Raw genomic sequence first — 24,830 nt, forward strand, 5'->3', positions numbered from 1 at the left:
ATGAGTGAATGAGATGTGATGGGGATACCCCCAAAAAGAGAATTTACACCTGCTCTTGGTAATTAAAAACATTACAATACATTAGTGTCAGAGAACATGACAGAACCAAGGCAAAAACCTCACCCCTGTACCAGCCACGAATGCTCCACCATCCACTCATCACCACTAGGAAGTAACCAAAGTGTTCTCAGGATATTTACAAATCACAAAGTTGCTTAGGTTTGCAACTGACAAATTTATGGTAACAATAATAAACACAGTTTATTATTTCTGCCAAGAGTTGAAATAAACAAGCGATTTTTTAAAAGCAACAGAACTAATGTTCTTTTTACTTGTCCTTTGGTACCTAAACTTTTAGAGTACATTGACATGTTTTCAAACTTTTTTTCACACCCAGAAATATTGATATACATGGTGGATTTCTTAGCTGAAAGCTAAGGCTTTCAGGAAGGCCTTGAATTTTCACAGCTGGTGCTTTCAGAGATGCATAAAATCTCATTACAGCCCTGGTAACCATGTCAGGGCTGCCATCGGCATGACTTTCATTTTTGAGCACTGCCACGGTCACTGCACAAAACTGCTTGAGAGTAGAAAGGCAATAATTAGGATTATAGGGCAAAGTTTGCATCTTAATGCTAGTATAAAGCATCTTAATTCTCCTTTACAGGTTTGCTGCCTAATCTGCACTGTGCTGGGATGTGTCCTGCACTCACATGCAGCTCCCCAAAGCAGGAACTTACAATTCTGGATAAAACCTGCAGACATCAATGATCAACACAAGCAGGGGCGATGCCTTCCTTTTCACTGGCACCCCACATTCTGCCACTGCCCCTCCACTGCCAGTGGACAGTGCCAACACCACAGAAACCTGTACAGGCAGCAGGGACAGCAGAGAAACTCAACATTAAAAAAATTTCTCATGGCTGTGACTGACTCTTCTCTCAAAGAGCCCCAAATACACCAAACCATTACTGGATGAACCCCATCAGGCAGGATAAAGTAAATTCCAGTGAGGAGCTGTGGGCAGGGCTGGCCAAACCCCTGGCTGTTCCCAGCACTTCTGCCTTCCCATCCTTTTTTACCAGGTATTGGAAAGTGCAGTCCAAAGGGGTTCAAATGCTGCCCATAAGCACTCCCTTCAGCCAGAGGGCTGTTACCTTTCAGGGTTATTTTCATTCCTGGGCATCAGCTGGGATACAGATGTCTGTGCAGTTACTCACTGCAGAAATAGGTCAGTGGCAGCACTGCTATCAGGAAAAAATAAAAATCCTGGGGTTTAGCCATCAAAACCATCCAAGTAGCAGCAGCCTAATGGACAAAATAATATCCCTGAGAGATCTCATCAGCCCCACTCTTCACAGATACAGCATTGAGGACTAAGGCAGTGTCATTACTGACACATATTTATTATTTTTTCCACTAGAATCCAATCATTCCTACAAGAGTTAATCTTTCTGCATGACCTTATAACAATACATAGCCAACTTTTTTTTACACTGGCTGTTGTCTAGTTAATTTGAAATATTTTATAGAATAAATGTTAACAAAGGTTAACAAAGTCACTACTATTATACTAAATCATGCTGATTCCCATGGATCAAAGACAGGTCCCCATGTTCCTTCAGTTCCTGGTTTAATACAAAATGTTGTGCAGCCAAAGCAACTTAAGGGAGTTTCCTCTCCTCATGCTTCTTCCAGGGCTGGTTTTCCAATTCTCAGCACTATAAGCAGTTGCAAGGAACAGGATTTTGGCTGGAGCATGGAGCAGAAGGAAGCAACTATGTGCTGGGAAAAGCACACTTGCAAAAAACTACCTTAAATTGACATGGCTTCTTTTAGTCATGTAAATCTTCACTAGGAGTTTCAACTGAGTAAGGTTACATGACCTGTCCCTGGTAAAATATATAAGGGTAGATCTTTAGGTGGGAACAATCAATTAATATCTGGAAACCTCATTAAAAAAGTAAACAAATATTTAGCCAACCAAATTTTGTTTTTCCATCTGAAACCATGTTGTGAGCACATTTAAGTACTACACAAGCAGTATTTGGGATCTTTGAACCCATAGGAAAATCTTCAGAGAACTTCACACCACTGGGAGCTTTTCACTTTCTGATTCAAGGGGCTGTACCAGCCTGGATAAGCGGTTTTAATTAATTTCACTGCTTAATAATTTTTTCTCAAAGCAGCTGAACTTAATTTCATATGGCTTATAGATCACCAGTGATCCCTGGGCCTCAGAGCAGAATCTGCTCAAGCCATTTAAATGGAAATGAGTCTGAGTTGCTGCTGGAAGGGGAGAAATTGCCTTCACCCCATCTCTCCCCTGTGCACCACACCAGCCTTGTTGCAGCCCTAGTATTTGAACTCTGCTGAGCTGGTTCAGTTTGCTGATCTGGCAGAAGATGATCAAGGTTTTATTTAGTTTCCTGATGGTTTATTGAGCTGAAAGAGGAATTGAGCTAACAGAGGAATTGGGTGAATTTTGAGTCAATGTCAGGGAAGAGGAGAGAGAAGAGAGAGGAGAATGCTGCTGAGCTTCCTTCAATATGAGATGGAGTGTGGGCATGAAAGATAAAAAGCATCAGGGCCTGTCCCTCCAACCTGGGATGTTTTTGGAGCTTCATAGCTGTGTACCCACTTTCATGCAGTAAGTTAAGGGCAAAAGGGAGCAAGTTGATTATTTCCAGTTCCCTGCTCTATTGACAAGAGCAGATTTCCCATGTGAGATAACTGTGCCCCAGGCGAGCTCTGTGGCCATTGGCAGGGTCACTTCAGGTTATGGTCACAGATTTTTCAAGCCCGAGAGACCAGAGTGTACCACAAATAAACTGAAATTCAATTGGTGTGTTAGAAGAGGCTCTTCTGAGCCTCCCAAACTGCCCTGAGATACCTCTGAAATACCATCAAAGCAATTCCACAGACCATGCTGCTCACCATGGACATGCATGGGACTGAGGTGTCTCCTCTGTGCTGGTGTTTGGGATCTGCTGGGGGGGAAAGAGAGCAGCTGGTGCCAAAGAAGTGCAGGGAGGGACTGAGACATCCCAGAGCTGCTCACATCCATGTGCTTCTAAGCTTGGCTCTGGTTCTGCATCCATTGGATGTGTGGGGCTGTTCAGCCCTTGCTGAGAAACACCACATGGCAGAAGTATTAACTGAGCTTTCCAGGGAACAGACACTGCTTACAGAGCAAGATAAGAATCTCCAGTTAACCAACTTATTTCAGTCAAGGGTTTGTAGGGAATTCTCATAAGATTGGAACTGGAAAATTAAAATTTTGCACCAGTAGAAGCATGAGAGATGTGAACCTTGCAAGCCAAGATCTGCCTGGAACTGCAGTATTAGTATTCTAAATTTAGGACTGACTTTTAATCCCTGAACAATCACTTCACATAAATTCAGTAGAGACTTGATGTATTTAAGTTTCCATGCAGTCACTCCACAGCTTACAAAATTAGTCTTGAAATTTCCTCTGTGTTTCCTGTATTATTTCTGAATTACCTCCTTTATAAAGAATTAAAGTTTTTTATAAAATTTTTATAAAGAATTAAAGAATATAAAGTTTTTCAGACTTAACTTTTTTTTTAGACTAAACTGCAGCTTTGAGGAAGTTATACAAATAGCTCAAGGAACCCTTCTTCTCTTCCCTCAAACTGAACTTGGCACTGACCAAGCCAACAGCAGTTGCAGGGTGTGCTGGCACAACCTCAGGTGCTACAGCCCTGAGAAGAGCACCTCATAGTTCAAATCAGCTAATTCAGAAAGTTTGCTTTTCCTGTCTGGCAGAGGACCTGACACACAGTAAGATTTTGACTCAAGTTTTTTTACTAAAAATTTTGATCACCAATGAGAATATCACTTATCATATTAATACAGAACTACATTGCAGAACAGTGCAGAATTGCCATCATTAGCTACAAGTGCCAAATCAAAACATTCAGTCCTCAAAGTGTCTGTGAAATCACACACAGAGCTCTTACAGGTATGTATTCTGTATGTAATTATTTGTGGAAAAGAGCAACTTTTCCTTGGAAAGACAGTTTAAACCTCAACAGAAGTAATGTCCAAGCCTTCCAACTCTAAATTCATGCTGTACAGTTTATTACCCAGTTCTTCAACTTTTAATTAGTTAGAAGAGGAAAACTCCCAGCTTAAGGACTAATATTGCCAAACCAAAGCATATGCTACTTCATGTTCCCACACAGGATTACAGTGTGACACTTGGTATCACACCCTGTAACAGGATACTGCTATCAAAAGGAAACCCAAGAACTCAGATCTTTACAGTTGAAAATTCTGTGGAAATACATCTTAAGAAACAATTGGAATTTAAAAACTCTACAGTCAGCTTCTCCTAACCATTTAATTTAAAAGGCTAGACAGCACTTAAGATCTTTATATTGATTTAACCAGAACAAAACAACAAATCTTTGCATTTCCAAAGTATTTACAGCAAAGTGATCAAGAAACTATGTATTCTTTAAAAGCCATGAGACAGGCTTTACAAGAAGCTCTAGTAGTAGTTGTGTCAATGTTTGTCAATAAGTTTTGTTCTATATTGACACCTGCTGACCATTTCTTCTGACTAGTCAGTTTTACTGTATCACAACTTTATGCATAGTTGGCCAAATACATGTATTTATTAGCTGGCCAAATAAACCTAGGATTTCAGTCAGATCTCTTCTCTCTCCTTCAAGAATTTACAGAGTAGGTGTACGTATTTTATATATATGTGTGTGCATATACGTTCCTGTATTTGTATACACACACATTTACAAAACTCCAGTAAGTACTAGACTGCTCATGTCTGCTCAAAGAAGCTTTCACAAGTTTCTTCAGAGCACAGAAAGGTTTCTACCATTTCTGCCATTTTAGACATGTGCAAAGGAATCAAGTGTCTAGAGAGCTGTACACAACTGTGGGAAAAGCCTCATGCATTGGAATAATACATGAGCAGCCCCCTGTGACTACTGCCCAAGGAAAGAGGCCATGGGGTCATCAGGTCTCTGCCGTTTCATTCTGTAGGCCTCCATCTCCTCTTCTGTTGGCTCCCTGGCTTCATACTGGCTGTTGTATGGTCTCTTCCTCTCATCTAACTGCATGATTTCTTTGATGTGGAGAAGTCGAGCCTCTTCAGCATTTAGAGCCTGAAATGAGAGCAAAGGGAAACAAAAATTGTACAGTGAAAGTTAAACAAAAAAACCCCAACAATGAAGGTTTGTCTTAGATTTCTGTATGATGGACAAGGAGCAAGCCAAGGGTGGGATAACTGATGCACACCAGTCTAGCCCACCCACAGCATATTTCACTTAATGCTCAGTTTTTTAGTGCTTAACATAAAATGAGGGTAAAATGCTATTTAGTAAACAAGACACTATAATTTCTTTCCAAATGTCAAAACCAAGTAAGAAACTCACAGGATTTACATAAAATATAATTGTGATCTAGCAAATACAAATCAATTGTTTGTTATTTTTTGTTATTATGTTTGAGGTTTTAATTTTTAAATGCTTTGTGCTATCTCATTCCTCCAACTGCTACTGTTGCTACTGGAAAAGAAGTTTCCATTTGTACCCTGCTTTAATTAAACATGGTTTTAATAGGTTTCCTCTCAGAGTAGCTCAAGGCAGGCTGCTGTGCCCATGGGAACACACCACTGCTCGGCAGTGGATGGCTCAGGGCATGGATTTATTACATCAGCCATGAGACTGGGCCAAGCCTGGGATACAAAGTGCTAAGTTAAGATCTGATACTGCCTTTGATCTCTCCATCTCTCTTCAATACACAAATCACTGTGTTCTGCAATGTCTTTTATGGACCTACAGGTGTGTGCTGATTTTGCCTAAACCCACCATAAAGTGTAATACATGCTTAGACATGAAATGTTCTAAGTCATCTAAATTAAGTCTTTCAAAACTAAATATTTATTGAAGGTTTGCCTGAGGAATAGGGAATGGACTTTAGAACATCTAACAGCATTTTAAATTTGATTTAGGTCAAAATTAGCATCAAATTACTCCATGGTGTATCACCAAGAACTACATTATAGGCTTCATAAAACTGATGCTGTAAAATATGTCATGTTCCTTTTTCCACAAAGCCACTGAAGATTATAGTGCACCTTTTTTAGTTTTTCTTGCTTCTTTTTCTCTTCACCCTCACTGTCAGAATTTGAGCTCTTCTTGTGCTTCTTCTTTTTCTTCTCTTTCAGTTTTTCTTGGTGGATCTGTAAGGTGGGAAACAAGTTACTACGAAGATTCAACTTGCCAACATTAATAATGCCCAAACCACTAAATCCTAACTTCTATTAATGCTATTTAAGAGCCTAGTTTTCAATGGAGATACTAAGGTACTAATAATACAATCTAGTAATTTTCAGGCTTATTATGACTCTACAGAATTTTGTAGCTAAAATGTTGAAAAGTATCTGTCTTACCGAGAAAGGGAAACATCCTACCTCCATCAGTGTTTTGGGTTTTGTCATGTGTTCTTCCTCCTCAGGCTGCTCTTCCATTAAACTTGCCTCTGTATTCTATACAACAGACAAGAGCAAGGATACCCTGTTACTGACCACATCTGAAATGGGAAGGACAAAGAAAAAATCCCACTAATTGCTAAAAAGTCGACCTCGCCCAAAAAGCAAACCTGTTTAAACCTTAACTAAGGAATATAAATGCTTTTTAGCTCTTTCCACATGAATAGATAAGAGAATACTCACAGCAATTTCTTTCCCAGCTTCTCCTGTACAGTAGGAGTACTTGACAAAGGAGTGACAGCACTTGTAACCCCACTTGCCTTCTTTCCAGTATGAACCCCAAATGCACTGCAAGAGAACACACCGCACAGTTACTCCCGTGAAAGGCAGGCTAAAATTTACTCCTGAGCTGATATCCTGGTAAGTAAATTATTCAAACAGTCCAAAAGGAAGCTAAGAGAAATTCTTTTGCTATTTTACATGAGCCTTACAGGTACGCTATCGAAAAAGAGAACCACAACAGGACACGGTCGACTTGCATCCAAAGTGGAAGGTGAATAGAGTAACTTCCCCTTTAGTTTAAGATTGCCATGGCAACTCTTAAAATTCACATCACAACTATGACTACCTGAAGTTTCTCCTTAGCAGAAAAGGGAAAGTGTCACATGAGACATGAGAAATGTATTTGCTGTATTAATTATATTGTACTGCATCCTAATACACCTCCAATGGGATGGCATTTAATTTTTGAAAATTTTAACACAACCTAGGACTTACTGTATGATTGTTGATCTTCACATCCTCTTCATACTTAGAACAGGCAATAGCTTTCTCCTGTCCTTTGATGACTGTTCCATGCCTAGAATATTCTACATAATCTTCTGTTTGAGCTAGCAGCAATTCAGCTGGGGGGGCATCTAAATGTTCTTGTCCTCCATACTAAAATGCAAATAGAAATGACATTTAATAGCTTTGGAAAAAAGCACACCTTTTATATAGTTAAGCAAACATTTCAAAAACAGCACGTTTGGTACCTTGTTAAGAAGGCACAAAAGTGGACAGAGACAGTTTAATCTTCACTGAAGAGTTAAGACAGAAATACATCATCTCTTATGGACACTGTGGTATCTTTTGGTGTTTAGTTTTGTGGGGGTTTTGGTGTGTGTGTCATTTCTTGTTGTGGTTTTTTGTTTGTTTTTGTTTTGTTTTATGTTTGGAGAACAGTGTTATTCCTCATTCAAAGCAGAAAAACTTTAGAGACCAAGACAAACAGCTTGCGTACAACCAGAGCAATACTTCCTGCCCCCCTCCAAACTTGACATAGCTAGAATCTAAATAGATTATTTAGTTCATTTTCATTTGTCCAAGAAACAAGCTGCAAAATAGAAAATAAGTATTTATCTAGAAGACTGTACCCAAAATTTGATTCAGAAAGAAATTCAGGTTTCTTAAGGGGAGAAATTCTGACAGTTAAGGGAAGAGCACCCAACAACACAAATACCAGCAGACCTTCAAAGGTCCCTATACTAAATAATAAAATTCATCAATTGATAAGATAGTGTGTATAAAGACAAAAATATTTTAAGTCTAAGCTGCTGAGGACAGCTGATGCCCTCTCACATAGAATTAGTAATCTTACTTGTTCCCCAAGACCCACACTTCAAACTCAACAGAATTCCTATTAAATAAACCCAAATGCCTATTACCTTCTCTAGGATGCTTTCTTTCTGCTGTGCCTTGAAATCTTCTTTTTTCACTTTGAAAGATTTGTAAAGGAGCTCTAATTTTGTAGGGTCTGCTTGAAGATGAACTTCAGAGCCTTTGTCATAAGCCTCCCAGGCAAACACTGTGTACACAAAAGGTTCCACTCAATACTTAGTCTAAAAGTGACATACACATTCAAATTAAATTTTTTTAATTCTGAAGCAATTTGATAGAAGGCCTCAATCTATAAAAATTTATTTCTCTTGCAAGAAAGCAACATTGTTAAGCATTTTAAGTCAATTTCCTTCAAAAAACCCCAAACCCAAACCCCACTTACACTGAGTCTGTGCCATTGAAATGGTATCGCCTGTGTAGCGAACGAAGTTGTCACCTGCATAGCCAACTCTGCAGAAAAGAACACAATTGTCAGCATTTGTAATGTGAGTTCCTCTTAAATACAAACAGAAGTGCAACAGGCAAGTAACAATTCTCTTGTGCACTAAGAGTTAAGAACAGATAGAGACGAAGGTGCATTCAACTTGATATATGAAACAAAAACCTGTGCTCCTTGTAAAGCCATGAAAGCATTAGGCAGGCACTCAAAAATCATGATGTCTGTGTTCACAGGGACACATGACACAGACCCAAAGTCCTGTCTGAGATGCCAAGCACTAAAAGTTAAACTTGGACCTAGATACACAATAAATACGCATAAACAGCCTGTGATATTCCAGCACAGTGATTCTCACTTCTGGATTTCGGACTCTTCAATCCAGACACAGCATATTTGGCAGAGTTAAAGAAAGCTTGGGACAGCTTTAGTGCTCTTAGTAAAGCTGAGACACTTGTGCACAGCCCTTGAAGAGATGCACAGCCCTTGAAGAGATGCACAGCCAGTACATTAAACACACACTGATGATCATATAATGCTAGCAATCCAATTCTCTACTCGTTCATCTTCCCAAAGCCACTGAAAAATTTACTGTCTGCAAAGCTATGGCAGAAACTTAGATTCAAAAGGTCAAATTATGACTCGAGAGAGAAGCAAAAGCATCTCCATCTTAAAAAAAGAATTGACTGGTGTTACCCTAACTGGGGGGGCAAGGAGAGGTGGAAAGACCATTATTTGCTATCATTCAGGTACTGCCATTCTATTTTAGGCAGCAAGCGACTCCCATTGCTGTACTCTGAATACATGTTTTACTCACAGCCTATCTGCTCTGTGACAACACAGGTCAAGTGTCTGACTTGGGGTTTAAGGGAGATAGCTAACTGTGCAGCCAAAACCAGCTTATGGCAGCTTTAATTAAACGATCTAGACAATGCCAAAACTTTCATACCTTTTCTATGCAGAATCCATTAATACAGGAAGAGATCTTACTCCTAATTCAAATATGTTGTTAGGTACCACATACACACAACACCGTCTCCAGAACCAAGGGATAAAGTTTAAGATTTGGTTACTGAAATACTTTACAGAAATATAATTATTGTTTACAGGCATCACCTCTAGATGCAGCAGTGTCCTAGCCCTTGTACAGATAATTACACTAAACCGTGGTCCACATATTCCCGAAGATTAAGGATCAGTCAGTATTACAAAAATAGTACTTTTATATACTAAATCAAAATGTATTCCTAAATAAAACAGTTTTTTTTTTTCAGGTTTACTTATATGTGTATATGTAACTGACTAGAGATTCATTAGCTAAAGAACATACAGGTAAAAAAATAAAACTATTAGTATAATTTTTAAGAATTTTGTTGAATATACAAGCATGACCTCATTTTAACTTACTCATCTGGATTTTTGCCTGTGTTGGCATAAGGGTTCTCCCTCATTGCTCTTGTTTTGGGATCATAGTAAGCAGAGTTTGGATCTAGATTCCTCAAGTACTAGGGAAAAAAGAAACATAGAAGATACTTAATGCTTATGATTTTAAAAGAACAGAGGTTACTCCTGCATTGTCCAGTTTTGATGTTTTAAAAAGTTCTATCTATGCAAAAGGATGACCTTGATGAAGTCATAACATGGAACAGAACTGAGAATAAACCTTAACTTCCAAACCCCATGACCCATAAACAAAATCACTGATAACTGAACATGTAATTTGCTGAAATTAACTCCCAAGAATACAGAGGAACATCTGTACAGAATTTTTTACTCACTTTAGCAATATCTTCCCGAATACGTAAATTTCGGACTGTGATGCGCCTTTTAGAGTCGAAGTTCTGCCCTGGCATATCAATGTCATCTGCGTATTTGTCTTCATCTTCATCTTCACTGTTATGATCTCTTTCCTGAGGAAAAATGGAAAATTTCTAACTAAAGGTCCTTCACTCTGGAGACATATACAAGAATCTGATTTTAGTAGTTTCCTTAAAATTCTGCAATCCCTGTAGTTACAAGGTGGCACAGTTTACCTGGGCTTAAGTGTGCTCTCAGGCTAATCTAACATTCAACATTTCAGCAGCTAAAGAATTTTCACTTCCTTCTATGGAAATAGTTATCAAAACATAACTATGATGATATTAAGTACAGTTATTTTGGTCAAAATATACCACAAGTAAAATCTAGATACGTGCTTACATCTCTAAGGTTTGAGAACACAGAGGAATTAAAACAAAAAGTCTCTTTATGAAATCCAGCAACCTCTGCCCAAAATAAGAGGTAGGCATGGACACAACACTCAAATCCTTGTGCTACCCTTGCTACACTGTCTTTCTTTGCCCATGGTGTGATGCAGTGGATAATCATCTTACTGTCTGTGAATTTGACTCCTCTTCTCCCCACGGGTGTCTTGGGGAGTTCTGCAGCAAACAAAGAGCACATCAGCAGAGAAGACAAGGTAGTGGAAAAAGGCAAGATGACAGGGATACAAAGGACAATCAAAGCAGAGCTTCACGCTGGATACAAAATACAATTTACCAGTGGCCCCAAATGCAGAAATACTGCTACACAACACTCCAGGGAAATGCTCTTAGCTGTCTCTGTGACAGACAATGTTGGAGAACTTTTCACTGTATGCCCAACAAAATTTCCAATTGTTTGCAAGAACAGCAAATTCTAAAACTGTTGCTGTTATTTAGAGCTTGTTATGCCTTTGAACACTGAGGATTTAGACTACAACATTTAATACCATGTAAATATAATCAAGTTTCAACTCTGAAAGCTTAAAAATAATTAAGGAGATATGTATTCAAGAATTTCATCAGGATTTACAGGAATACTAAGCATGAAACAGAAAGCAGAATTTAAGTTTGACAAACACAGCCAGATTTTATTTTTTCAACCTGCTTAGTCTTTAACAGAAAAATACTTGCAGCAGTAAAGACGGGAACAGCGGTGAGCCCTGGAACACAGACCAGCAACTGGCCAGCAGTGACTATGCAAATCAGTCTAAGTCCCCTCCCTCAGAGACAGCTCTTAACTTTCAAACACACTTTTCTTCTTACAGTTCCATTTTATAAGCAGAAAGTATACAGAAGCCAACAGTGTTTGCTTTATAAAACGGGCATGAAAAGAGGATGAATCTCTTCTATTGGGGAGGGTCAAAGCTCTGTAGTTTGGGCTGGATGGCAGATCGAGCTCACTGTGCCATCTAGTGACAACACATGAGGAGACAGCACAGCCTTTGCAAAGAGGCTTTAAAAAACTTACTTCTGACCAGCAGCAGTCTCTATTTTTTCCCCTTTTTGTAAGTCACTACACAGTGGCTTTATCTTAAATCAATTTGCTTCCCCTTAAGAAAACTTTCCTATTCCAATTAATTTTAAACATTACTAAATCAGTGCTCAGTCATCACCTCAGCACTAGTCAGACTGTGTACCCATCTTTAAATATGAGAAAAGCATTTCAGTATATGAAAAAATTACTACATAGAAAACAAGCACTTCGGACCTAAAACTTCATGTCATTAATTTCAGCAACAATAACAATCACACAGAATTTCTGCCCATAAAGGGAACACAAAAGCAATTCTCTTTTGAAAGAAGATGCTTCAAGTTTTTGAGTGAGACACATAACATGCTGGTGCTAGGAAAACCTTTAAATTACTGAAGGTAATAAAACCCAATAACAGACCCTGTATAGAGAGTAAAACAGTTAGAAAACAGAAATAATCTGTTTTATATTTATTCAGCCTAAGCAAAAATAGATTAAATAAGTTTACTTACCACTTGCTCCAGCTTCCCTGATGCCAACTCCTCCTGAAGCTTCTGGGCTTTCAGTGTACGCTTGGCCTGTGAAGTACATGCATTTGTTTAAATATTTCTTTTTAGCACCAGATCTAATATCAACAGAGCACATTACAAGTGACCCTCCTCCCAGCCCAGCCACACCAAACACAAACTCTCTCCCCAGTAAATCACAGCACCACATACCAAATCAACCTTGGAATATTCCTCGACAATTTTCATGTGCTCCTCTGGGTTATAACCATTCCACCGGTCTCGCTTCCCATCGTAATCAAACATCAGCTGAGGCTGCACATGTTCATCTGGGGCAATATTCATGCCTGTGTATTTTGCTCCAACTTTCCTGGGTCTCTAAAAGGAAAAAAAAAGATAGATCAGTCCATTAGATTGCTCACTTGCATATCACTTTAAAAATAATATCAATCGAGCTCCTCTAAAGCAAGTTAAATTCAGTGCTGTAAGCCTGTGGATTGCAAATAAATTCAAGTAGTTCTTGCATTTAGTAGTTAACAATACTTTTTATGTAGTACAACTGACTTCATACTCCATATATTCTTGTTTATATTTTCTACAATTAAGAAAGCAATTAAAACAGCTGGGGGCAGCTTCTACCTCAGATGAAGCAGAAAGACACACACAACAGCACCTGAGCTAATGTAATTAACAAGAAAATAACATTTTCACCTATTATGTCAGATCTTATTACAAACAGAATTGATGGATGACACACTGAACTGTAACACTTTCCCCCTTCTCCTACATAATAATTCCTCTAGAAATTTCTAGGCCATCTCTCACTACTTGTAACATTTTTCAAAATAGGTTTTCCAAACCCAGTATTTCATCTATAGCCAGCTATTTTTCACAAAGATTAAAATTCCCATGATATTCAAAGTAATTAAAACATGGACAAAAGTGAAATTTACCTCCATGCAGTCTTTCTTTTTGTGTGTCAGTGCCCCGCAGTTCTCACAGGCTCCTTTGCGGTACCTTGTGGCCACAGCGTGCTGAGAGGAAACACAATGGGCAGCATTTGGGGGACACTATGGCACATCCACAGAAGTGCTCCAAATAACAAGTTCATATTTCAACATCACTCAAGTATGCTTGCCCTTCCCAAAGGACAAACACATGTTTTGACTGTCACCAGACACTAAGATTTGCCTACTGAACAAAAAATCCTGCCCCCTCAAAACCACATAACCAGAAATATCCTCATGTAATCAACCCAAATTCTTGTTTCATGAGAAAAACATTCTGCATACCTCCTGAACTCCTCGTTTGTACCAATCTCCAGAGGAGTTATACTGTTTCTGTTTCTCTGGCTGAGGTCTCTGATGCTTTAGTGTAGGTCTTTTAGAAGGATCTATGTACCATGGTACTGAAGAGATGTACTGAGGAATATGAGGGTTGATATCTCTGTAAAAGATGTTGTGCAATGAATACATGGCATGGGGGGAAAACCCAAAGCAACTTAGTCTAACAAACAACCCTCACATTAAAGTTCAAGTGATAGCTTTAGGAGTGATAATAAACAATGAAGTTGGTACAATGCACTGCAAAATAAATTTTCAGTTTGATAAACGCATACTCTGAGATTTTGTCGCCACCTAATTGACCTAAACTCCTCACTCCAAATCAAATGGCTTATTCTGTTGCAATGTTACTGAACAAAAAAAGTAGCAACATTTCTCAGAAGCAACAAGCCCTATAAAAGCAAGAGAAGGAGGCAACAGATGAGGTACACAGTGAAAGACCCCTGTATTATGTTTTGCTCACTTTTAAAATACCACATGTTACTAGTTTCATGGATTGGACTTTTTAGCAGAACTGTCAGTAGCTGACAGGAGATAAACATTGAACCAACAATTTTTTAGAAAATATCTGATGACCGGAATATTAAAAGACAAAATTCAACTATTTACTTCTACACTAACTCACACTAAAACCATGTGTTTCCCTCACGATTGCTCTATAACCACAACAGGAAAAGATATTTTTTCTCAACAGCTTTAGAATAACCACAGCTTTAGTAACACGTACTTTCCTTCTTCATCCACTTCAGCAGGTGCATTTCCTAGTTTTCTCTGTTCTTCTAATTCTTTCTTTTTCCTCCAGTCTTCCCTTGTCATCTTCTTTGGTTCCTCCAGGCTTACATCATTTGTCCCTGCTGCAGGAAGGGCGTTTGATACCGCACCTGAGGCCATTTGGGCTTTTTTCCTTAGCAGAAAAAAAACTGGAAGAGAAAATAAATGCCTTACAAATCAATACACTCTGACATTAGAGCTCTTCCACGTGATTTTATGTCATTCGGTGAAATGAACTCCCTACTATACATTATAAATATATATAAAATGCATAATTATACATATGTATATGCATAATATAATATACCTCTGTCCTAGAAAATAAGCTCCACTGCCGAAACCAAAATTACCTTATTGTCAACGTAAGACCTGTCTGCGCGTACCCCGGAAGAGACACGAGATTACGACCGTGGGGAAGCAGCGCCAGGCCCGGGCGCAGGTCCGGCCGGGGGACGCCGGCACTGACCCAGAGCCTAAAGCAGCCGCCCTCTCGGATGCCAAATCCCGACTGCTGTCCCGACTACTGTCCCGAATCCTGCCCCGTGCCCCGTCCCCCCTGCTCTGTTTACCTGAGAGGCCGCAGCGCCGCCCCACAATGCCCCGCGGCCACGCTCACATCCGGGGCGGAGCCACCTCCCCTGGGCGGAGCCGCCTCCCCGTGCCCACCCGGCCTGGCGCCCGCGTGCGGCGGCGGGCGAGCGAAGCTGCCAGCCAATCGGCTGCCGCGCGGGGGGAGCTGCCAGCCAATCGGCTGCCGCGAGAGCGGAGCTGTCAGCTAATCGGCTGCCGCGCGGGGGGAGCTGTCAGCCAATCGCCTGCCGCGTGGGGGGGGAGCTGTCACCCAATCGGCTGCCGCGCGTCAGTCGAAGCAACCTATGGGCGACTCCGGGGCGGTTTAAAAGGTGGCGCCGTTGGCTCTGGGTGCACTCTGCTGTGCTTTACAGTGGTTTGTGTTCTGTTGCTCCAGCCTTTTCTGTGTTGTTGGTCTCTGAGGTGAGCTGAGGGGTTGGGGGTAGGGTGTGCGAGTCTTGCTTTGTGCTTCAAGCTGTATAAAAGAAAAGGGGTTTCGGCAAGGGGTTTGGAACGCAGGTCTGATGGGCGATTGCTGCTGGGTGGGTTTGGGAGCTTGCTTACCCTGGAGAAGAGGAGGTTTAGGAGAGGCCTGATCGCTCGCTCCGGTGAAAGGAGGATGCGGCCAGGTGGAGATCGGTGTTTTCTCTCAGGCAACAAGCATCAGGATGCAAAGAAATGGCATCAAGCTGTGCTGGGGTGGGGATTTAAGTTGGCCATTAGGAACAATTTCTGACAGAAGGGGTGGTTAGACATTAGAACGGGCTGTCTAGGGAGGTGATGGAGTCACTGTTCCGGGAGGTGGTTAAGGAAAAATTTAATGTGGTACTCAGAGCTATGGTGTGGTTGGCATGGGAGTGTTTAAGTCTGACTCGATTATTTAGAGATCTTTTCTAGCCTCACTAGCTAGAAGCTAGCTAGCTCAGAAACATTCTGAATTTTCCTGTAGAGCTCTTTAATGAGCTGTTGCTTGCTCACCTGTGTCATGACAGTGCTGAGCACAATGCAGGAGCACTAATAGTGCCCTCAAACCTGAGGGTCTTTAGCTGAGCTACTGTATAATGCTGGGTAGTAGGGGTTTGTTCTCTTTGAGAGACCACTATGTGATAGCTCTTTTATTAATGGAGCTTACTTTAAAAGTGTGTTGTGATGAGATAAATGACAAAAAGTGTTTTCCCTTTTTCCTCTTTGGACTCTACAAGGTGGTCTCATCAATCTGAAGATGGCAACTCTGATCTTTGTTGATCAGGAGAATGGTGAACTTGGTGCTCCTAAGAGTCAGCTGAAGCTCTCTTCAGGATCTTGTGCGTATTTGCTGCCCTGAGCCAGTAAGGGATCAAATGATGGGCATAAATCACATTTTGTTATTCACTGCTTTTAATGGTAATAGTTTTCTATTCATAAATCCACTTACCCAACCAATTCTTCCAAGCTCATCAGTTAGTATAAAATTGAAAATAGCCCTGTGCTTTTGTCATAACTGTGGCTTATGAGTTATAGATGGTTATTTCTATGACAGCTAGTTTTCCAGTATGTGCAATTATGCAAGCTTTAGGGTTGATGTTTCCTTTTTTCTTCCCTCCTCATTCCAGCAAAAGTCTTAGCTGAAAGAACACAAGTTAACACTCCACTTCCTAAAAAAGCTATCAGTACTTCTCCAGTCACATCTCATTCTGTCAGAAAGGCTCTTGGAAATGTAAATAAAACAGAACGAGTCATGGGCAAGATGGATAGGATAAAACAGAAAAATCAGCCTTGCACTGTGAACAAAGTAAGTACAACACACTTATGCTGGGGAGGAGGGGAAATCCATCATTTTCCTGCTGTTGTGCTTAACTGTGACATAAGTAAGCCCCACACAGGTGCTCCCTCACTCCCTCCTTGGTGGGATGGGGGAGAGAAGTGGAAGGGTGAATGTGGGAAAGAAAAACAAAACCAATTCCTTGCCACCAGTTGACTAATGCCTTGCTAGTCCCAGAGCAGTGGTAGCCCTGCTTTCGCACTAATTTTTTGTGCTGAGATGTCATGTATGTCCCTCTGGGCAGCTGGATCAGCTGTCCTGGCTGTGGACCCCCAGCCTCCTTGCTGGTGGGGTTATGAGAAGCAGAGAAAGACTGGACTGTGTAAATACTACTTGGCAATAGCTGAAAGTGCTGTGTGTATATCAATGATGTTTTCATTATGTATCCAAAGCATGGGTTCATGATACTTGATAGGAAGAAAAATAACTCTATCCTACTTAAAATCAGGGCACCTATATAGCTGGTTCTAGAGAAAATAGTCTGAGTTAATGTCATATCCATATCTAGCAAGAGTTACCTGTTCTAGTGCAGTCATCTCTTGCCACCGCATACTGTACTGCACTACATAAACTCAGCTGAAACACTTGCCCGTCTTCATCTCATTTGTGTGTTGAAGGCATTAGAACTTAGACCTGACTAAGGGTATGATAGGTATGCTTGTCTGTAGATCTGAACAGCACAGGAAAGCTACTACAAATATTCCAGCAGCTCAATTAATGTTACTTCCTCTTTTTATGACTAACAAAAAGACTGGATTAGAAAGCTGCCGTACAGTGGCTGAAGAAGATTGGCCAGAAATAGAAAATATGTTTCCTTTGGGTCCTCAAGGTAAGAACTATTGGAATTATTAAAGTTAACAGTAAGGCTTTCATGTGTGGTGGCATTGTTCTAAGAATTTGTCCAAGCTACTGTGGCACACAAGCCAGCATTGCATTTCTCCTGAGTCTTTTTTGAAACATAAGGGTGCTTGCTGCTTCTGAAATACTTAAACAGGAATGACATGGTAATGTATTGGGTTTGCCTCAGATGTGTTTTTCTGAGTCTCTTGTTGTGGTGACAGGAAACAAGTTCCAAATCACCATGTATTAGCTTCTTAGTTCATTACATAGTGACCAGTTGACAAATATTCAAAGGAATACAGAAGAGCATGTGCCAAGATGATTTGTAGTCAAAGAGATTCCTACTGCTATAGGATATAGTAGTTGAAGATGAAACTTCTAAAGCTGTTCTTAGGCCAGCCCATTTTAGATATTCTATCTCAGTCCTTCAAAGTGTGTCCTTAAAGCTTTCCTCTTCATGTGGATGTGTGTGAAAACTACCATGCCAAGGACTGTGGTGTTGATGAAACATACATGCTTTGCTTGCTGAAGTTACTAACTGCTTTACATTATCAGTTCTATTAGGCAGTCTAGGATTGGTGTATGGGATTTCATGGACAACTAAAATGTGTAACTGCAAATAAATACCCTGTAAGAGGAGACTGTATTGTTTAAGATCATTTCATTTAGTGTAGAAGAGTTTGCAGCTTCCTAGGCTACTGCACACTTACAGTCTTTCTTAAACAGACTTTGAGAGTTTTGATCTTCCTGAAGAACACAAACTAAGCAATATCAACCTGTGTGGTGTTCCCCTCATGGTATTTGAAAGGACATATGACAAATGTGTGAACACGGTTCCTTCACCTGTGAAAATTGAAGAGATTTCATGGGAATCCAGTAAGTGGAAACTTCGCATGATTTTCAGTACACACAATGCTTATCAGTGGTTAGAGCAAAAAGCCAGTTGGCTACAGCAGTGGATTGCTGTTGCTGTCTAAATTGCCAGAGCAATGCACCAGTATCAAACAGCTTCTGCTGTGTAGTTAAGCCCAATGTACCTGGCCAACACTGCTAGTTCAGGCAATTGTCTGAGTGGTGTTGCTGACTTATGACTTAACACAGCTGCAACCAAGCACCACATAACTGCTTACTTGCTCCCCTGCTATGGGCTGGGGAAGAAATCAGAAGAGAAAATATGAAAAAACTCATGCTTTGGGATGAAAGCAGTTTTGATAACTAAAGCAAAAGCAATGCATTTAAGAAAAGTAAGACAAGGAATTAATTTGGTTCCCATCAGCAGGTAGGTGTGTTCAGCATCCTTACAACAGCAGGGTTCCATCACATGCAATGGTGGCTTGGGAAGACGTTAACTCCAAATGTCCCTCCTTGCTTCTTCCCCCAGCTTTATCTGCTGAGCATGACACCATATGGTCTGGGATATCCCCTGGGCCCCTTGGGGTCAGCTCTTCTGGCTGTGCTCCCTTCCAGATGTTTGAGCACTCCCAGCCTCCTCTTTGCTGATGGGGTGAGGAGCAGAAAAGGCCTTGACTCTACTGCTGAGCAGTGCTCACACAACTAAACCATCCCTGAACTATCAACACTGCTTCCAGCACAAATCCCGAACACAGCCCATACCAGCAACTGTGAAGAAAATTAACTCCACCCAGTGAAAAGTATCTGAGCAATCTTTTGTGATGCATTGCAAACTGATCAGTTAGGTGGCATTGGCTTATACAGTGAAGCAATATTTCCCTTGCTTATTCAAGAGGGTTATGCTGAGCTGCTGGGAGCTAGCTTATGTTAATGTGCATTCTGAGTCTGAGAAACTGATTTGATTTATTTCTAACTTCCAGACTTGCTACAATCAACTGCTGACTTCCTTGCTACGCTGGATGAGATCATTCACATGCCAGCTCCAAATTATGATGTTTAATGTTGTGTTCTGAAGTTTCTTTTGAGGTTGAATTTCATATAGCTCTATATTTCAATAAAGGCTAGTTTAACCTATAGACTATTGTATTTGTCCTTTCTCAGTGAGCCCAAGATGTTGGTAGTAAAACAGAGCTTTGAGGAGGAGGTTATCTGACCAGCTTTTATTTTCCTCATCTCATTTACCTTTCAACTCCTGACTGAGATTAAAGGGAAATGCACATTCCTGAGACCTTCTAGGACAAAGCTGTGATGAGACTCCAGCTGTGGATGGAATTTCTTGCTCTTGGTGATTCTAAGAGTTCCCAGTTGCAAGACACTCACTGTCTTCTCTTTGGAAAATGTAAACTCGTGGCCTCAGAGCTGCAAGCCTCCTTGGTGTCAGCCCATGAAGTGCTGATACAGGAGCATTGGGAGTTTTGTATTGTTTCAGGTAGGTGACTAAAAAAAAAAATCAATTACCTTAACTGCTTTAATAATCCATCCTGTGTGCAGTGTTCTGGCTGTGGGTGTCCCCATAGCAACAGCCTTGTTAGAGCTTCTCCTCCTGGAGCCTGAAATTGGTGCCTGTGCTGGTGCTTACCTTTGGTACCTCATACACAGTGTAGGTGGCTGTGATGGCTTCATCACCTCATTAGTGGGAAATGGAGGATAAGAGTGGGCACTAAAGAATTCGGAGTGCCTTTACCCTGTGACTATAGGGAATGGTCCATCAGCCAAGCACTTTTTATCTTCTGTTGTTTAAAATGAACAGAAGTGAGAAGTGTGGAGGCAATTGGCCTCTCTCTGGTTAGCAAAGCCATGAGTCCCATAACTTTGAGTTTCACTACAGTTTTACTGGTGCTAGCACAATACTGTAGTAGAAATGCAATAATGCCCTCCTAAGTACCCTTAGAGTGATACTGTGTTCTGAGAAACCAGGGCACTGACTCCTCCAGCATGTCTGTAATGAGGTTTATATACAGGTTATATAGAGAGTATATATTTAGTTGGGATCTAAATGTGTCAGATCCCAGTTATTTTTGCATATAACTGCAAAGCATGCAAGAAATGTGTTTTTGATAAATTTACTTCTAACTGCAGTCTGGGAAAAGGTTAAAGCATGGTGGGCCTGTTGTGCTCAAATGAACTACTAAGTTAGAGGAGAAAAAGTTATAAAATGGCCATAAATGTCTCCTTGCTGTCAGAATATGGAGAATGCCAGGATGACAAGGGAGTGTGCACACAGCTTATTAGAGTGGGTGTTTTGTTACCTTTAAGAGGGGAGGTAATCTCTCCCAGTTAATGAAGTTGGAGGAAGGTTCCTGGAGTTCTTGGTAATTTGGTTTGATTTTTTTTTTTTTTGTACTAGCCAGATTATTTCCATTAACTATATGGAAGGTGGAGCCTTTGGAGGAGTTCAGATGTTCTTCAGTAGCTCAGACTGGGCTTTCTTCCAGCATTTCAGCCCAAATATATAACCAGTGGGTAAAAGCATCTTGTAAGACCCTCTATCACAGAGACACTTTAAGTGCAGTACTGTGGGCTCCAGTAGAAGTGGTTCCCCTTCCTATTAGTTCAGGTACAAAATTGAGATTATGATGTGTAGGGGGGGCTGGGGAGAGGGAAAGAGCTTGGAGTGTATACAAACACACACACTGAAAACTGTTCTGGGTCAGTACTTTTCCTTCAGAGCTGAATTGTTTGTTTAAGGGCATATATTGAGTATGTCCCTGATGTATATATCATATGATTATCATATATTCAACTGCTCCTGAGTGGAGCTGCACAGGAGGCCTTGGTGTGCTTGGGTAGGGATGGGAGGGGATCAGCTGGTGGCTTGCTGGTTAGGGCTGCAAGGAGGAGGAATACTGGCTAGCAGACAGTCCTCTGGATGAATAAAATCTTCCCTCCTTTGGGCTGTGACTGGAGAAGAGGAGTCTCGTTTCCTCTCTGTTCCTGCCCTGCTGATGCTTTCTGCTCTCAGGCTCGCTCTCTCTGTTTCTGGGTGCCTGGCCCCATGTCTGTGGCTGGGTGTCTGCGGTAGAAGGGGTTGGTGCTTGCTGTCCCTCTTGCTCAGGTGTGACTCACTTAGTAACTCATTTGAAACCTTCCTGTTTTCTAACTTTTGACTTCAAAGCAAAGCCATTTATGAAGCTTGATAGAAAGATTGTACTGTGCTGCCTGGTGCTACTTTGCATCACTTTCTTTTCACTTGAGTTGGCTGAGAAGGCAGCAGTGGAATATTTTTTACCTGTTGAAATGCTGCATTCATCTCAGGGAGCGCTGCTTGTCTCAAGGGCAGGGTGCAGGCAAGCCGAGGACTTGTCCCAAGGAAGGAAGCATGAAAGGAGATGGGGACCAGGATGCAGTTGTGGGAGCAAGTCTCTTGGTGCACTGTGGTTTGTGTGGGGTTTGACTCTGTTGCACTGGCTCTCAGACTCTTGTTTTCACAGATGTTAAAGGCAGTCACAGGAAAATAAGAGAACGACAAACCTGAGTAGAAAAACTCTGGCAGGGTTTTAAGGCACTGGGGCGAGCAATGTGGCTGTCATGAGGGACACAGAGCAAACTGCAGGAGCTTTGGGCTTTTCTGCCAACACCCCAGCCTTCTATGCAGCTGTGGAGTAAAAATCTTCTTTTAGGATAAGAAATATGTGCATGCGCTCATGTATACAAACAGGCTCTAGGGGGAAGGTTAATGCCTCTGTATGAATCTCTTCAGGCATTTCCTACTGGGAACATTTCCCAGTTTAGACAAACGTCATGGAGGGTGCTGCAGCTCTCCTGTCTTGGCATGTTCCTCCCTCTTTTGTGAGCCCTGTCCATGAGCAGAGCTTTGGCTTCTGCACAGGTCATCAGGAGTACAAAGAAGAGCTATTTCCACCATCCCCTCTCCTCTCTGCTACCCAGAGCATGCCTGACAGCTCTTTGATGCTTGCATAAGAGGTAGGAGCATGGTGTCCTAATTTATATGCCTGTCACAGGGGGTGGTGAAATGGCTAATCAAATCCCACTGGCTTGTGGTATGACCATAGCCTTTGTAAATGTGCAAATTGCTCTGTGAAAGGTGCATGTTATAAAGTATTTCCTCAATTTCTCTGTCATCTCAAGCTCTCTTCAGTGTATTGGGTATTAAAGCAAAGAGACAGAAATCAGAGGGAGAGCTCATCAAATTTGTAAGTCAATTCAGCTTAAGGAAACCAGACAACTAGATGCACAAAAGTAAAGAATAATATATGTTTGTGTATAAGGCTCTGAATCACAGCAAAAGATCCACAGAACTAACCTTTCATGGGAAACCAAGTGAAAGTTTGCTTTTAAGAGTATTGAAGAAGAAATTCCTGTTTTTTTCAAAAGTAGCGTGGATTTTGCTGTAGTTTTCAGTAGGACTTAGCTCTAGCTCTTGGAATTCATAACTCATACCTCACTGCCTGTCACAAAGAACTACTCTAAGCAGGGATGAAAGATTTATGAAAGCATGCATGAAATGACTATGTCTGCTCTGCTTTCTGAGGGCTGTATTTTTATTGAAGATACTTTATATAGAGGACATAATTTATCTCTGATACCTGCATGTTTTATACTTCTGTAAAGATTTTAACTACCTTGGGAGTTTAACTACCTCCCTTCTGGAAGGACCTTCTCCCTCATTGAAAGAAGGAAGTCAGCTTCTTCTGTTGATAAGGAATACAGTGAACAACTGTAAATAGAGCAGAGAAGCTGGAATTATCAGGTGGTCTTGTACCTGAGGTGTGATTTAGTGCCCTTAAAATTAACTGCATCACCACTCATGTGTTTCTGAGAGTGCTGTACTCAGGGCTGTAGTGTTATCTTGCTTGGCTTAACATAACATTGCCTCAAGAGATTCCAGACACTCAGGCTGAGACCTAGAGTTCCTGTCAAAAAAGAATTCAGTTAGTCAAAACTTTCCAGATCAGATGCTAAGATAGTAAAAAATGTCCTGACTGATGTCAGCTGTCAGGAGCAGCACACAATATACTGCCAGTCTATTCTACTATGCACAAACTTTATTTTCCTTGCCCCTGCTTTGGTCCCTGCATTTGCTTCACTGCCTGTCCTGTCATCCTTGCTCTCTAAAGGCCTCTGTAAATGTTTTGGTTTTACTCCACACTTTCCTGCTTTTGCTTGGAAGATGTGCTGAGGACTGAGGAAAGTGCTGCTCTCACCAAGGGAGTTGGATTCTGTTCAGCTGCTTTCTGCTTGAGGTTATCCAGCTGTGACACATGTAGACAATGACACCTACATTTTGGGACACAGGAAACTTGAATTATCTTTAATTAAAGAACCAGCAAGGATGTACTGCTCAGCAGGGAATATATTAATTTAGTTCAGCATCTTCTACAGAGAGGTTTTTAAATCTGAGACTAGAGTGAGGCATTTTGAAAGTTGTACAAGTGAGCACTGCAAACACAGCTCAATCTCAGCCTGAGATTTCACTGTTCCTCTCTGTGTGCAATGACTCATTCAAATCCATTTAAGCATCCTTGTTGATAAGTCCTACTAGAGTCTTGGCTTCTCTGTGCTCAAACATGACCCAGGGCAGCATCTGAGAGCTCAGACAATGGTATTTTTTAGCCCATCAGATCTCTCATGCTGGTGAAAAGCAAAATCTCAGTTTAACATGCTTTTGTGATTTGTCTTTGTTATATATATATTATATTTATATATAAAATATGTATATTTATATATATTTATATATTTTTTGATGTGGGTATTAAAATGATGAGTGGTTTTGTGTCTGAAACCTCTGCTCTAGTGAATTGTAACTTGTGTATTTAGCCTAGTTGAAGATCTGTAAACCAGATCTTGGGATGAAACAAAAGATGGTACATATTTCTGCCCTGAGAATGGAAAATCCTTAGGGCTACTCAGAGGAATGTGGTTATTAACAATAAATATCTTTCAAATTTTCCTCTTTTTCCAAGGTAGCTGATACATACATGTGCATGCTTTTGTGGTAGTCCTTGGGGTGAGTGCAGCAGAAAACATCAGAGCTGTCATGGAAAGTGTTTGATATAGGTTTTTTTTATGCTGGGAGTGTGCTCTCTCTGCTTGCAGACATGCAATACATGGGAAAATGTTCTTGGTTGCTTCCAGACTCATAGATGGAGTCCATTTCTTTGTCTTCAAAAGTTGTGTGTGAAGGAGAACCTTCTGCAATATATCCTAGAAAAGATTGGGATGAAGACAACCAGTGGAGAGAGTGTGATTTCCTGTGGGTGAATCCTCACAAAGTACCCAT

General features: G+C 40.8%; 2 protein-coding genes across 5 annotated transcripts; one reads left to right on the forward strand and one right to left on the reverse strand.

Moving 5' to 3' along the window:
- Positions 1 to 3,810: 3,810 nt before the first annotated feature.
- On the reverse strand, positions 3,811 to 15,219 carry SLU7 (spliceosome associated SLU7). Of its 4 annotated transcripts, none has more exons than XM_023936114.2 (16): positions 15,036 to 15,219; positions 14,423 to 14,615; positions 13,645 to 13,798; positions 13,306 to 13,386; positions 12,566 to 12,730; positions 12,359 to 12,424; positions 10,946 to 10,993; positions 10,352 to 10,483; positions 9,981 to 10,078; positions 8,520 to 8,587; positions 8,185 to 8,324; positions 7,256 to 7,417; positions 6,722 to 6,826; positions 6,461 to 6,535; positions 6,125 to 6,229; positions 3,811 to 5,150 (listed from the first exon to the last, which is right to left on the reverse strand). In XM_023936114.2, the coding sequence occupies exons 2-16, from the start codon at positions 14,584 to 14,586 to the stop codon at positions 4,971 to 4,973; spliced, it is 1,743 nt and encodes a 580-aa protein (XP_023791882.1). In that variant the 5' UTR covers positions 14,587 to 14,615; positions 15,036 to 15,219; the 3' UTR covers positions 3,811 to 4,970. The 4 variants fall into 4 exon arrangements, with proteins under 4 accessions (XP_023791882.1, XP_023791883.1, XP_023791887.1 ...); XM_023936115.2 differs by having other exon boundaries at positions 14,817 to 15,067; XM_023936119.2 differs by lacking the exon at positions 10,946 to 10,993 and having other exon boundaries at positions 15,036 to 15,124.
- Positions 15,087 to 19,665, forward strand: PTTG1 (PTTG1 regulator of sister chromatid separation, securin). Its single transcript, XM_086851990.1, has 6 exons — positions 15,087 to 15,459; positions 16,239 to 16,340; positions 16,629 to 16,807; positions 17,588 to 17,666; positions 18,404 to 18,553; positions 19,510 to 19,665. Exons 2-6 carry the CDS (start codon positions 16,259 to 16,261, stop codon positions 19,587 to 19,589), a joined length of 570 nt encoding a protein of 189 aa, XP_086708116.1. The 5' UTR covers positions 15,087 to 15,459; positions 16,239 to 16,258; the 3' UTR covers positions 19,590 to 19,665.
- Positions 19,666 to 24,830: the final 5,165 nt, after the last annotated feature.

Source organism: Cyanistes caeruleus, chromosome 15, assembly GCF_971803275.1.
Source record: "Cyanistes caeruleus chromosome 15, bCyaCae1.hap1.1, whole genome shotgun sequence".
In the NCBI taxonomy this organism is placed as follows: domain Eukaryota; kingdom Metazoa; phylum Chordata; class Aves; order Passeriformes; family Paridae; genus Cyanistes; species Cyanistes caeruleus.